Genomic DNA, 15,592 nt, shown 5'->3' on the forward strand with positions numbered 1-15,592 from the left:
GTGGGGTCCAGGGACCCTCAGGGTTCCTGAGGGGGCTGTAATGGACCCTTACAGGTCTGTAACTCTGACAATGTACATTAAAAAGTTAGAAAACCACTGGTCTAGACCCCTTGCAGCTTTTAAAAAAACTAAAAACAAAACAGAAACAGTCGGTGTTGGCTTGAACCCCCAAATTGTCACTTTTCGGCTATTGTTCTTCTGAGTTGTGTTATGCTGGATAATGATAAAGCAGAGTTGACTCACTGGTGGAGCCTGGTCTGGTACAGCAGGGTGTCTTTGAAGGTGATGGATTCAGTTTCACAGCTGAACTTGGCATAGTCGCACTCAGCACTGACACCGAGCTCCAGCTCCCTCTGCGAGCCCTCCACAACGCTGCAGGATGGCTCAGGGTCCGTCTTTATCAGCTACGCACAGACATGCAGTGGTGGAAAAAGTATAAATTATATATATACATAAGTTATATAAATACTCTGTAAGTAAAAGTACGGGATTCAACATTTACTTGAGTAAATGTGCAAAAGTGTTGGTATCAAAATATACTTAAAAGTACCAAAAGTAGAAAGTACTCCTTATGCAGAATGTCAAATGTATAAAATGTATAAAAATCATTATAACAGATCTACAAGCTCACAATGCGGCGACGCATTGTGAGCTTGTAGATCGGCTATTTTCCAATGTACAGTATATAGGGCTGAAGTGGTTAATGTATGTTTTGTAATAATAATCTTTGAGGATATGTCCTTTTGCACACCTACAAACGGACAGGTGCGTCGGAGTATGAATACTGAATATGGAAGAAAAAGGGGGGAAGGAGAGGGAGGAATTTATGTATTTAAAATGCAACGTTTCGGTCGCTCGGACCTTCATCAGGCATGCCTGATGAAGGTCAGAGCGACCAAAATGTTGCATCTTAAATACATAAATTCCTTTTTAAGTGAAGATAGTGTGCGGGACTCCCTCTCCCTCCTCCCTTGTAATAATAATCACAATCTATAAAGTAAATAGTAACTAAAGTTTTCAAATAATTGTAGTGGAGTAAACATACAATATTAGTACTGAAAATTGGAAATACTCAAGTAAAGTAAAGTACAGTACTTGAGTAAATGTACTTAGTTACTTTACAGCACTGCTAATGTTGTGAATTTAAAACACTGTGCATCACCTTGCTTACTGTCTTGTTATCACAATATGACCAACATTGATGTTTCCTTATTAGCTCAATAAATCAGTTATGCTGATGCGATGCGTTGTGAGCTTGTAGATCGGCTATTTTCAAATAGCCTAGGTATAAAATAGGGTTAAAGTGGTTAATGTGTGTATTATAATATAATAATTGATATCTGCAAAGTAACTACCGTAGTAACTAAAGTTTTCAAATAATTGAAGTGGAGTAAAAGTATAATATTTGCCTCTGAGCTGTAGTGGAGTAGAAGTAAAAGTATTGAAAATGGGAAATACTCCAGTAAAGTAGAAATTCCTCAAAAGTGTACTTAAGCACAGTACTTGAGTAAATGTACTTAGTTACTTTACACCACTGGTATACAGTACCTTGTTCTTAGTAGGCTGTTGTTGTTCTTGTGGGGGGGCTCCGACAGCCTGTTTGGAGGCAGTCACCCATCGGACCGTCCTCTGCCGGTCGTCCCAGTCGGCCACATGCTCCATCGGCTGCTCAAACTCCACCTCACATAGCTTACACCTCATTGGCTGGCTTGCCAACGTCACCGGCTGACAGGAGGAAAAGGTGACATTCACTTCCTTTGAGCAGCCAGCATGGAGGTGTCCCACCTGCAGGAGAAGAAAGGATTTGTGTCGATAATATAAAAAAGAAAAAAGGAAATGCAGAAGAAATGTATAAGCCTGATACAATGAAATGACCCTTCCTTGTTTTTTCAGCAAGGTATAAGGAAGTGAGAAATCATGATTTAATTGAGCTGATGAGCTCATAATTAATAATTAAAATGCAGCGAACTGTTTTTACTTAAAGGTAGGGTAAGTGATATTTTTGGGTTGAAAAAAAAGTATTTTGTTAAAAGGTTAAAGCACTATATTCTGATAGTAATCATTGCTATAGAGTGTTTGTTCAGTAACAGGAGTCTCCCCGTCTCTCCAGCTCTTTAATAAACAGAAAATACATGTTCCGGTAGGTGTCAAAATCTCAGCCAATCAGGAGAAAGTACCCATTTTTAAGCTTCATTTTTATAGTGGTCCTGTTCAAATTTTACCTGCTCATTTCTTAGTGTCATCACTTCCAATTTTCACTTGTTTAATCTATATCCTAAAGTAAAAAATACCTCAAAATTGTACTCAAGTACAGTACTTGAGTAAATGTACTTAGTTACTTTCCAGCACTGCCTCTACCTGTGGAGAGAAGGAGATGTGAGGTCCAGCTGCAGGCCATTCAAACCTCAGCACCTGGCTGCTGCTGTGGTTGGTCATGGTGAAGTTCTCCTGGTGGCGCCGTCCCACTTGGCAATCGGCGAAATTCAGCACTGATGCATTAGCACCTGCACGGGATAAATAAACCGGCTTACAGGCTATAGCAAAGCCTCTTGACTAGTCATTATAGTAGCAAAAAAATTGTATAGCAGCAAGAAAAATAGGGAAATAATGAATTGATACAAGAGACAAATAAACAAAAGCGCCAAAGAGAAACGAAAATGCTCAAATATGATTATTTTGGGGGGTCACGGCCTGAAAAGGTTGAGAACCTCTGCTTTAGATGACTTTATCACAAGGGAAGACTCCAACATGGAGCTGGAACCACATATACAAAGTCACTACATGGTTGCAGAGCTGGAGCTCTACGTCAGTGGTTCTCAAACTGTCTCATGTCAAGGACCCCAAAATTGACACTTATTAGCTTGCGGACCCCCATTTGAAAAGATATGCCAGGGACCCCATAAGAGAAGATTTTTATGGCTCTAGCGGTGATTCTCAACTATTTTAATTTCAAGGACCCCCAGTTTGACATGCATTAGGCTATGGACCCCCATTTAATGGCATTTCTATCTCTGGGACCGCAGTTTATATTGTACAATCAATGTAAATTTAACGGGTCCATTTGGTTCCATTTCTACACTCTCAGAGTTACAGACCCATAATGGTACATTTGGTTCCTAACTATCCATCATTTATCTGGGGAACTCCTCAAGGACCCCTGGGGGTCTCCGGATCCTACTTTGAGAACCACGGCTCACATGACTTCCACCAGACCCAGACTAACTTCTACCAACAAATAACACGATACAACTGAGGTAACATGACCCCAATCAATCTCCCCAATCTCTCTCTCCTTCCCATCCCCCCCCCCCCCACACCCCCCCACCCCCTCCTCTTCCTCCTTCTGTCCTCCTACCCTCTTCGTCCTGCTCTTCCACCTCCTCCTCCTCTGAAGCTCCACTGATGTTGTCCAGAGAGATGATGTCCTGGTAGGCCTCTGCAGATACCAGTATGACTGTGCTGTTGTACTGGTTGTCCTTCACCTGCACGGTCATCTTCACCGTGGCCCTGAGGGGCCGGTCGGAGCAGAAGCCCACCTCGAACCCCAGCTGCTGGCCCACGCTCAGCCTGAACGACGCACCGTGCACCAGCTGACGTTCTGAGGGCCGTGGAGAGAGAGGTGTCACCAAAAAGCACATATACGTACATGAGGGGGACAGTCTGTGGTGGGAAAATTACTCACTTTTTTTACTTGAGCAAAAGTATCAATACCGCAATGCAGAAATACTCTGTTACAAGTAAAAGTCCAGAATTCAAAATGTACTTGAGTAAAAGTGTGTGTGTGCGTGCGTGCGTGTTTCAGTGACTGTTTGTGGAAATATGAAGACAGAAAAACTGATCACAGTCAATGACAGGACCTTTAGTCCCCAGGAATGATGCCTTTGAAAAACACTATACTATTTTCTAGGCTCTGGGAAACATAGTAAAGAAGATATTGAGAAATCATTGAACCGCATGGGAGTGTGAACTGTGGATGTGGATGTCATTGTGCTCATGTCGGACCTATTACTTTTTCAACAAAGTTGGAAGCAAATGTTTACAGTGCAGTCATCGATATTTTTCATGAATCTCTTTTATGACTGGACTGCAGTCCAGAGTGGAAGCAGAGTTTGATGGTACTTGGTCAACATAATGCGTGGTGGGGATATATTGCAGTAGATATTGGAGTTTCTCCCTTCTTATTTAAGTTTTGAGATGTAGCTTCGGTGAACCTTGTTCAGTGCAATAAGGCTGTACCTGAGTCAGTGGTGTCCTTTAACTGTGTGGTGTGGATAGAGCTACAGGAGTTACCCAGAGCAGCCTTCAGGGTGAAAACTCCTTGTTTATCCAGCATGTCCATCTGGACCTACATAACACAAAAACAAGAACATTTTTTAATTCTTCATTCCAGTGGTTCCTCATGAAAGGTCTGCATTCACCCGAGACAACAGAATATCTAATGTGACATTGACCTGAGCTGACACATTGCTGTCATTTCTCAGCACCAGGGGCACAGCGCGCCTGCTCCCGACGAGCATCCTTCCGAACTGCAGGATGTGGTCTCCCTGGCCGTTCCTCAGGGCTGGACGCACCACACACACACTGGGTAGGTTGCCCTCTCCTATCAAGTCAAAGGCCAATGTCCTGTTCTTCACCATAGGCAGCGTACTGTTTCAAATAGAGGATAGCAGAGGGACAGAAGTCAGAGAGAGAGAGAAAGAGAGATACAGAGAGAGGGACAACACTAACATAGCACTACTGAAATAATTAAACATGTGGTAACCTGAAAGTGAAACGCACGCATGCATGCACACGCACACGCACGCACGCACGCACACACACACAGACACACACACACACACACACACACACACACACACACACACACACACACACACACACACACACACACACACACACACACACACACACACACACACACACACACACACACACACACCTGGTGGCCCCCTCCAGTGTGGCCTCAAACACAGTGTGGTAGAGCTGCATGGTCTGGGGTGTGAAGGTGACCACTGCAAAGGCGTGTGATTGGCTAGGAATGCACAGTCTTGCAGGAGACATATCAAACACTTCCAGACTGCGGGACAACTGTAGAGAAGAACAGACTACTTTACAAAGCTGCTACCTAAAATCCACTTGACACCCACCGGCAGGATAGCCCTGAAGCAAAAAATGTGTGACTGCATTCGATAATATATCTCACAAAACTCTCCATCTCTAATGGATGATTTGTACTTAGTTTCACGCTGGTGTCTCACACCGGAAATAGCTGTTCTACAAGCTCGAGCTTGTAGATGTTCTATTTTCGGTGCGAGACACGATGCGCAACCATCTATAAATCAGGCTTACGACCCCCCTTGCCCTACCTTTGTGCTGACAGGCTTGATGGTGAGGCTGAGCAGGCAGGACACCTTGCCATTGTTGGTGAGTTTGAAGCGGGCCTGGGCCGAGTGCCCAACCAGCACATTGTTGAAGATGAACTTGTTGTCGTCCAAGACATAGATACCTTCGGCATCGCGAAACTCCTCTGAGGACAGCAGGCTGCTACCACGACACAGACGATGTTCCTCAAAGATAGAGCCAAAGTCTCCCCCGATCTCTGAAGAAGCAGAGAGACAGACAGAGAGAGAGAGAGAGAGACATGACAGAGACACAGAGTTGGACAGAAAGAGTAGTTTAGGTATGTCTCCCACTTCTAAATGCAATTTTTTTAGAATATCAATGTTATACTATCCTTAAAATGTTTGCGTTTGCCAATTATTTGGGGGCCCGCTTGCAATACCCTTGCAGCCCACCAGTGGAACCCAGCCTACAGGTTGAGAATCACTGACAAACAGTATAGCACAACACCCACCTGGCACACAGACTTCAGCCACCAGTCTGTAAGGGATGCCCCCTGGCTGGTCCGAGGGGTCACGGTCACTGATGTCCACAGACAGACACTCGCTCCAGTTGCCCACCTGCTCCGCTCCACAGTCCACAGTCACCACCTGGTGAGCCCCCGGAAGCAGGGTCCCTGCACAGGGGGACACCGTGAACACGCCCACAGTGAGGCGAATCTGGAGGAGGTGGATGAGGGCAGAGGAGGTGAGGCAGAACAATGTGTGTGTGTGTGTGTGTGTGTGTGTGTGTGTGTGTGTGTGTGTGCGTGTGCGTGTGCGTGTGCGTGTGCGTGTGCGTGTGCGTGTGCGTGCGTGCGTGCGTGCGTGCGTGCGTGCGTGCGTGCGTGCGTGCGTGCGTGCGTGCGTGTGTGGGGTGTCCTTATCTCGCAAACCGCTTGACCGATTAAAGCCTAACTTTTCGCCAGTTGGCTGAATCACATATTGAGGTTTCATTTACACACGTGGGGGTGCCACAAACGCGACAAATCCCAGCTTGTTTGTTTTTACCAATCTTCACCAAATTAGGTATACACATGATCTCAGGAATTATGTGACAATGAGTGTCAAACAGCTTTTTGATTCTAAACTGTTTGCCGTTGGGATTTTGATATTCGGAAATTTGTGGGAGGTACTTTTCTTTTAGTAAAAAAAAAAAGAAAAACTAAAAAGAAAATGACACAGATCATGAAGCAACATCCAATCAGCCTAAAATTGGAATCACATGTTAAGGAATCTCTATACAGTGCACCTCCAAAGAAGCTTTCAGTTCTGACCAGTGGGGTACCACAAATGTGAAAAGTTGAACAGTATGTTGTAGAAACGCTCGCCTAGCAGCTTCCTCTGGCCTTAACGCTGGGTAGGCAACCTGGCCTGGCGGAGATATGCCCTCCGCTGAGTGCTCCTTTCCAGTTGTCTTTGTCCTTGCAATGTTTTCGCACATGAAGCCTCAATAAGCCTCTCACCTGCGTGACACCTGTGTCTTTCTGAGTGGACTCCATGCGTCTACTGGCAGCAGGGAGTTTGGCTGAATGGCTCTCACGAGGCAAGCGCTTTACTGGACCTAAACCTCTGAGACAGACAAGGACCAAGGAGCAAGTTGTTGTTAGTTAGTAATACTGTAAGTAAATAATACATATTGTTGTTTTGACACCCTTACTTTGTAAATACCTTAAAAATGACAGTTTGGGGATTGAATTGAGTTTGATAGCAAATGGCTCCTCAAATCCACCTACACAATTAGACTCCTTGTGTGATATTGTATATTCTATATGGGTTTTTTTATTTAAAATTCCTTATCGAGTCGTAGTCGTACAATTTCACTACTTCATACAGTCTGATGGGCAATAGGATCCCATTTCACCAGGGAGCACTTTCAGTGGTTTCATTTCAATTTTATACAGTACATCGTAAAAGCCTCTATTAGTCAAGTATCATTATCCAACATTATCTGCAGAAACCTGATCATGATACTTTTATGAGTTCCATAAAGGTGTGCATAATGTTTAAAGTATAATGTTTTCTAGGGTATACTGCCTCCCCCTGGTCAGCCGGGGCGCCTGATGGAGGGGAAAGGAACTGGTTGGAATAACGTGTTCCTTCCACGCGCTACGTCTAACCAGGGAACCTCCCCCCTGTCAGGTGATAAGAAGCGGCTTGCTAGCTCTCATGCATTGAAGGAGGCATGAGCTCGGCTCTAGGCTCTCGGCTAGCAGAGGGAGTGTAGCGCCCAGTATTACTTAGACAATTGGCACTGGGTGAAAAAATGGGATACAAAATCGTCGGATAAAAAAAAAAAAAGTATAATGTTTTCCATGTATAATGTTTCCATGCTGAATTTGTAAGGCAATACTGGTACAATATTTATGATAGTGATTTGATCTAACTCACATTATGGGAAAGCATCAGCCCTGATGAATGTGTGTGGACTGTATTGTATACAAGTAAAGGTCCCCTACCCTGGCCTCCCAGGTGGTCCAGGCATGTGCTTGATCAAGCGGCAGATGCTGAAGCGGGTTTCAAACTCTCCTGTGTTCTCAATGGTAAAGGTCTGTGTCCTCCTGCAGCCATAGACCAGTGGACCAAAGCTGATGCCACTTGTGGGTGTGATCTTGTACCTAAGAGGCAGATATAGTAGAGTACTCCCATTATTGGCCATTTTAGTCTACTTTCACACACAGACTAGTGCAGGTTATGAGATGATAATTTTAAATCATAAACGATGATACATTTGAAAACAAAAGAATACATCTTTGCGTTGATTGATTGAGACACAAAGACAGTGGATGTTCACATGGATTCAAATCAAACATTTGAATGACAATTATTTATCATCTATACAAATCCTTGTCATTTGAATGTGGGACACATTACACATAACAATCTACACAGGCAGAATACTACTCAAACCGATGTCAGTCGACTCATGCCATATTGATCCCCACAACAACATGGGCTGACCTGGAGAAGACTGACTGGATGGAAACCTTGACTGGAATAATGGCTATGGTCTCTCCTTTGTCCCCAATGCTTGGATCGATCACCTGCAGAAGTGAAAGTTTGGACAGAAGCTCAGACAGTAGCACAGGCATGGGATTAACTGTGCTACAAGATGCAAGCATGTATACTGAGACCATTAAAATTAAAAACGAAACGGCACTTGATGGGACACAAACATTCAAAAATAGGGCAACAGATAATTTGGACACTGGAAATTCAAATAATGTGGAAACACAGTACCTATGTTATAATTTGGCATTCTCATAGACTTACAATTAGAGTAGCCAATTATTTTTTACCCCATTTTTCTCCCCAATTTAGTTGTTATGCCAATTAATTCCTCCCTACATACACAAAAAGAGTGTCCGCCCTGGTGACTGGGAGGTCGGGGTTTGATCCCTGGCCGGGTCATACCAAAGACTAAAAAAATGGGACCCAATGCCTCCCTGCTTGGCACTCAGCATCAAGGGTTGGATTGGGGTAAGCCCCTGCAACAAACTAGTGTCATGTCCAGGGGGTGTACTTGTACATCAAGCTGCCTCACACTAAGGACACAGGAAATAGGCTGCTACCCTATGGGCCCCAGGGCACGGCAAGGCTTACTTACACACACATAATGATATATTTAGATTAAATATGTTATACATTTTGGATATCTGTGTTAAATCTGCCTCAACATTCAGAAATCACCCAGTTGAGTAGTTTTGTTATGTCAGGAGTGGACAAGTCTACGGAGCCCTATAGGGACATTATGTTGTTTTTGTTTTTTTAAGGGTTGTTTTTTTTAAGGGTGCAGGAAAAAACAAAGTTGGTGTATTCGTTTTTTAAGTGGGTGAAAAAAAAACTTTTTAGGTAAAAAAAAGTTTGACAATTTCATTTTTTTGTCATGTTGATTTTTTGTTTTCTTAAGTTTATCTCGTGCCCACGAGTTACAAAAAATAATCTGCATGACATTTTTTTCCCCATCAACTTTTTTTCCTTCCTTAACATCATCTCGTTCCCATGAGTTAGGAACTCATGAGAAAGAGTTCCTAACTCGTGGTAATGAGATAAACAAAACCAAAAAAAGATAGTCCAAAAACCTTTTTTCCCTTTTTTCACCCACTTCAACGAATTCACCAACTTAGTTTTTTTCATGCACCCTTTGGGTGAACTATCTTAAAGGGATAGTTCACCCAAAAATAATCTTATATTCTAACACCCCATGAAGCCTTGAATTCATGGCGATTTTTTGTTTTTGTCGCATTCCTAAGCCAATAATTTGATGACCGGCGGGAAGGTGCTAATGTCTCCAATAATGTCGCAGTTTATCAAATTATTGGCTTAGGAATGCAACGAAAACAAAAAAATCTCCATGAATTCAAGTCTCCATGGCATGTGTAATCGATAGAAAAAAAAGTAATTTTGGGGGTGAACAATCCCTTTAAGTAGTCCCTCATCTGTTTCCCTATACAGTACCTATAATATTTTCAGTTGGATACAAAGGAAAATGTGTTACTGAATTGCCCATTTAATCATAGCTGTAAGAAAATGTTTTGAAAACACACATGCTCTAGTTTATTTATGCTCTAGTCACTATAGAGCCAATGTTTTGGACTGGTAATGGATACAGATTCAATGCCAAATGTAATGATGCATGGGGAACTTTGTCCATGAATGCCCTGCTCCCTGATTAAACCATCAACCATCAGCAAGTTCAAACCTGGCAACGCAGAACAGGCTGATCTTTGAGCGAGACTTCCTTGTTGTGCTTGAAGAGAACTTGCACTGCTGTGGACCTCTCTGTGGGCAGCAGGGTGCCATGATGGGGGGAAATGGTGAAGATGGAGGCCAAGCGTTGCTGACACAGGTCTGTCCGCTCTAAAGTGAATCTTGAGAACAAAATAGAGAGTAAAACCAGGACCGAAATTGGGCATACTGTAGGATTGTCTATGGGTGGATCCAGCTACAGTATCTCTAACATCTCATGAATGTGTGCAGAATGTTTAATTTAAGCTTATTCGCTTTGTGGATACATGCATGTTATTGGTGCTGCAATTCAGCAGTTGACCTGACTGTTCCAACTCACTTGTAAGCTATTTCATATTTTCCTTTGTTCTTCAAGTTGACAAACCGCTTCACCTCTTCAGACACCTTGATGGTTCCAAAGTCCAGGCCACCATTCGCTCCTGGGTCAGGAGGAATGACATACAGCTCTAAATATTACCCGTACTTCCTTAGATTTATTTAAAACATAGATACAGTACAACATTGAATGTGGTGTGTGTGTGTGTGTGTGTGTGTGTGTGTGTGTGTGTGTGTGTGTGTGTGTGTGTGTGTGTGTGTGTGTGTGTGTGTGTGTGTGTGTGTGTGTGTGTGTGTGTGTGTGTGTGTGTGTGTGTGTGTTAGTGTGTTAGTGTGTGTGTGCGTGCACTCACCACTGGCATAAAGCCCAACTCAGCTTCTTAATTTAAAATCTAGCCCAAATATGTTACCCCCAGCATACAAACGCACAACAAACCTGCACTGAACAAGAGATCACCATAAGTACCTTTAGGAAAGGCAATGTCCAGAGCTACATCGTACGCTTCAGCAATGATGTGCATGTTCTCAGTGTGCACAATCCCAAGAATGTTCTCCATATCTGACACCTGAGACACAATATGCACGCGCACACACGCACACGCGCGCACACACGCACACGCACACACACACACACACACACACGCACACACACACACACACACACACACACACACACACACACACACACACACACACACACACACACACACACACACACACACAAATGTTGAAATGACCTATTTGTATCAACTTTTAGTCTTATTAAATTAAAACAAATGCCTTACATCCTATTATGCTTATTGACTATTGAAATTAAAGCATCTACCGGTACTACAGTCCAGTAGAAAATTAAGTAATTACTTAATTAGCTTGTACCTAAAAGTAAAAATCGTCTTAAAACAGTTTAATCAAAAAAGAAAATTCCGGGACTAGGCATAACACTTCAGCTGAAACGTTAGTGAACTAAATTGGTATGCAGCAAACTACAGCGTTGCACTGGGTCTCTGCACTCTACAGACTTCCCTGTACACCCGTGACATCCAAGAGTGAATTTCTACAGCCCCCGATGCATATGCTACTTCCCCATTACCTCCAGGCGTACGGTGCGCTTGATGTTGATGGGCTTCACGGCTCTGAGGTAGAACGTCAGGCAGAAGGAGGAGTTGGGCGCGATGACGCCACGCTCCTGGGACACGCTGAACTCGCCACCCAGCTCCTCCAAACCGCTCAGCCTCCAGGCCGCTGGCAGAGAGGTCTTGTTACGCAGCGTCACACTGCGGCTGTCCTCCCTAGGAACGAGGAGGACGACAGTTGGGGTGGGGGGGGTGAAGCAGAAAAGAGAGACAAAGAGTGTATGGAGAGGGGAAGGGTAGGAAAGGGGGGGTAGAGGAGGGAAGCATGACAGTGAGTTTTCAGAGAAGAGTTCATTGGCAGAGGGAGGGAAGGGAAGACAGGAGAAAATGATGATACTAAGACACTAGTGAGTGAGTGCACCTCACTTCCTTCAAGGATTCCGTTACGTATCCCAACCTACACAGTACAATCGTCAAGAGTTAATTTAAACCTGAGAGTGCGAAAATGGGCACTTACAGGTCCATTTGCTTCCTTTTGCACACTCTCCGAGTCACTAATGTGTAAAGGGTGTGTTTGGCTCCATTCATACACTCTCCGAGTTAAATGAATACACAGGATTTTACCGTGTAAGGTTGTGTGCTGCCCTCTGATACCTGTGCAGCAGAATCCTGTCAAAGTGCAGCTGCTTGCGGTCCAGCTCCAGCTCTGGACGGACCCCCCAGCAGGAGAGGTGGATGGTGACAGGCTCCGGGTTGTCCTTGATACAGCACACCAGAGTGTCCTCGATCCGCCCAACGCTGGTGGGGTACGCCCACACAGTCAACTCCTGGTGGGAGACAAGCAGAACATAGCCCAGTGTTAGGTCACATATACATTGCCCAGTAGTGCACGTGCGTGCGACCATGTTGAGTGTATCTGCCTAAACTAGCTCACAAGCTACGTAATAATTAATAGAAAGTAGGCAAATTTGGGTTCTCTTCCACCCCTCTACCTGCTTGTCATCGGGTTGGAGGGTCATGGTCGGGGGGTCTAGGAGGTAAGTGGCCGCCTTGGTGTCATGCTGGAAGCAGAAATGGACCTCAGCCTCGAGAGCCGAGCTGTTGTGGATCACCAGCCTCGCCATGTTTTCTGGGTACTTCTTCTCCTTGTACCTGCACAGACGCACAGACACACACACACACACACACACACACACACACACACACACACACACACACACACACACACACACACACACACACACACACACACACACACAGGTTCAGAGATGCCTAACAAAATGAGATAATGTTAAACAAAACACTGGTCATCTTTTCTTTATCTCACCCGTCTCTGGTCTTGCCGCAGAGCAGCGGTCCAAACTCAAACACGCCTGTGTTTATAACATATGCCTTCTGGAGCCCTTCGTCCACATGAGACAACCTCTTATTCAAGGCAAACAGAGTCCTGAGACAACACACACAGGGAACAGCTAGTACTATGGATCACTTAGGAATACAGACAAAATTCGACTAAATCTGATACTATCCTCCCCATAACCTCTTTTTCCTCGACTTGCAAGGTTAAAAAAAATAGCGACACATAAAATAGGTTAATAGTGGCCGATATTAACCATTCATGAACCCTAGCGTCCTTATTCCGGGCATGTCATAATAGCCGAACATTCGGCGAAAATAGCCGACCTACACGCTTACAACGTATCGCCTTGCAATGCCTTGTGAGCTTATAGATCGGCTATTTTTGATGAGATTTGGGGTAGAGGGAAAAAAGGAGCGGGTTAAACAGACCCCTAGGGGACCCCAGTCAAATAAGTACATAGGCAAGTCAAGGTAAGGCAAGGCTAGTGTATTTGTATTGCACATTTCAACAACAAAGCAGTTCAATGTGCTTTACATAAAACAATAAGCAAAAGAAACACATTATAAGGGTTTAAGTGGTTAACTGACTTGTAGTCCCTGCTGATGGAGGGGAAGTGGCACACTCCTCTGCAGAACAGCTGGTAATGTCTCCTGGTGCCCACAAGCTCAAAATTGAGGGTCTCTTCGAACCTCCCTGGGATGTCGGAGTGGAACCAGAGCTTCAGTGTGACTTCTCCATTGGCCGGTACTGTCCAGCGGAACATCGTCAGTCTGTACACACACAAGCACACACGAGTACATACTGTATGAACACACAAACATAAGCACGTACAGAAAGAAAAGCACAAAAGATATAATCCTGATTTCCCTGTTCCGTAAAAAAGAAAAGTAAAGAAAATCCACAGTAGCTGTGCCTAGAGGCTGTGCTGCTCCAAAATACCATCATTTAGAAGCAACAAGCAAGTCAGTGGAAGTTTTGGCCAACAAGTGGCACTAGAGGAAAGGCCATGGGGTCAACAAAATCAATAGGGCTCATCCTGCGATCTACAATCAAATAAATGATGACATATCTTGTGTGCAGTGTTTTGGCCTGAGAATTGCGCTGGAGGAGAGGTCATGGGGTCACTCAAATGTTAGGGTTCATCCTCTGGGGAACATGAATGTGCTCAGAAAGTTTCATGGCAATCTTCCGGTCAGATTTAGAGATATCTTGTGTGCAAGTGGAAATTCAGAGCTAAGGGTGATGCTAGAGGAAAGGCTGTGGTGGTCACAAAAATCAATAGTTCTTCCTCTGGTGAGCATGAAGGTGCACTGCAAATTCCATGGCTATCCAGCCTGTAGTTTTCAATTTATTGTGTTGTGCTGAACGAATGGATGGACAGACCAACAGTGCCTTCCTTAGAGCGACACTAAAAACCTTGGAAGATGCTGTTTTTGTCAACAGTTTTTATTAACCGATTTAGACCTGATTCTGACCTGAGGCAGATTCTAAAAACGCCTTCTAAATCTAGTTTTCTGAAAAACTTCTAATATTTATTCTCAAAAATGAAATGATGTTGCTATATACAGTACATACTGTAGCAACAACAACCCCCAAAAGTGGTCCCCGGATTGAAAGGTATAGTTATATATAGGGGTTCCCGGTCTAAATGGGTTGTGTGTGTGTGTGTGTGTGTGTGTGTGTGTGTGTGTTCATGCCTAGTGTCATGTGAGTCTCCGGGGCGGCGTGCTGGATCAGTGTGGTCAGACAGAGCGGAGACGGAGGACAGTGTAGGAGAGGGGTCCGCGCTCCTCCCTCCTCTCTTGGCCGACATCCGTCTCTTGTCCCTCTGACTGTCTCTGTCTTTCTTGTCCTTGTCATCTTTGTCTTTTGCTCCTGCGGCTGTCTTCTTCCCACGACCTTTAGAAGGGGTGACCCTCACCTCCTCCTGTAGAACATACACACACACACACACACACACACACACACACACACACACACACACACACACACACACACACACACACACACACACACACACACACACACACACACACACACACACACACACACACACACACACACCACTCTCATTACAAAAAATGCTTTGTGCATTTTGTCAATGTGTGAGTGTTTGCGTGTGGGTACCCAAACACACCTTTGTGGGTGGTGCAAGTGTATCCGTATTGGCCTCCGCGCACGTCTTGTCGTCCCCAAACTCCTCAGAGCTTGAGGGGACCAGGAAGGTCAGGCGGTCGCAGGTCAGCTGACCACGAGGCGCCGCCCTCTCCTCGGGAAGAGGAACAATGGAGAAGGTTGTGGGAGGAGGGATGGGTGGGCCACTGGGACCCAAACCCAAAGCATCCAACACCTGAGGAGAGCAAAGAGAGGACAACATAGACATGGGCAGAGATCACTGCACACTAACATGGAGGAGAGAAGGTTTTGTCAGCTATCCACTTGTAACTAACACAAATCGAATCATGTGGCTTTCAGGATCCACGTGGGAGCAGCATGGCTCCAATGTGGATCTATAGATCTTCATGTGACCAGCCTGTGACGTCAGCCATCTATGATGTCAGTTGTCTATGACATATCTATGAGGTAAGCCTCGAAATTTTGGCAAGGTTTCAGCCAGATCCGAACCCCTTGTACTGCCATTGAAAAATTACATTTAAATATTTAAAAACGTACAAAACATGTGAAAAACTATTAGTGGTGTGGCTGTACTTCTTTGT

General features: G+C 44.5%; 1 protein-coding gene across 1 annotated transcript in view; it reads right to left on the reverse strand.

Moving 5' to 3' along the window:
- hydin (HYDIN axonemal central pair apparatus protein) overlaps positions 1–15,592 on the reverse strand; it is a gene marked incomplete at its 5' end in the record, with an annotated part of 121,146 nt that overhangs the window by 19,520 nt on the left and 86,034 nt on the right. Inside the window, 22 exons of the mRNA XM_084059512.1 lie at positions 244–404; positions 1,549–1,785; positions 2,359–2,504; positions 3,356–3,598; positions 4,237–4,345; positions 4,452–4,647; positions 4,940–5,088; positions 5,367–5,599; positions 5,855–6,059; positions 6,845–6,950; positions 7,838–7,996; positions 8,340–8,422; positions 10,081–10,249; positions 10,447–10,546; positions 10,909–11,008; positions 11,533–11,731; positions 12,170–12,342; positions 12,508–12,667; positions 12,843–12,962; positions 13,463–13,645; positions 14,573–14,802; positions 15,013–15,225. Of these exons, the coding sequence (XP_083915638.1) occupies positions 244–404; positions 1,549–1,785; positions 2,359–2,504; positions 3,356–3,598; positions 4,237–4,345; positions 4,452–4,647; positions 4,940–5,088; positions 5,367–5,599; positions 5,855–6,059; positions 6,845–6,950; positions 7,838–7,996; positions 8,340–8,422; positions 10,081–10,249; positions 10,447–10,546; positions 10,909–11,008; positions 11,533–11,731; positions 12,170–12,342; positions 12,508–12,667; positions 12,843–12,962; positions 13,463–13,645; positions 14,573–14,802; positions 15,013–15,225 (3,674 nt within the window). The remainder of the gene's footprint in view (positions 1–243; positions 405–1,548; positions 1,786–2,358; positions 2,505–3,355; positions 3,599–4,236; positions 4,346–4,451; positions 4,648–4,939; positions 5,089–5,366; positions 5,600–5,854; positions 6,060–6,844; positions 6,951–7,837; positions 7,997–8,339; positions 8,423–10,080; positions 10,250–10,446; positions 10,547–10,908; positions 11,009–11,532; positions 11,732–12,169; positions 12,343–12,507; positions 12,668–12,842; positions 12,963–13,462; positions 13,646–14,572; positions 14,803–15,012; positions 15,226–15,592) is intronic.

The sequence above is a fragment of the Gymnoscopelus microlampas genome, assembly GCF_963454915.1.
Source record: "Gymnoscopelus microlampas genome assembly, chromosome: 6".
NCBI lineage: Eukaryota > Metazoa > Chordata > Actinopteri > Myctophiformes > Myctophidae > Gymnoscopelus > Gymnoscopelus microlampas.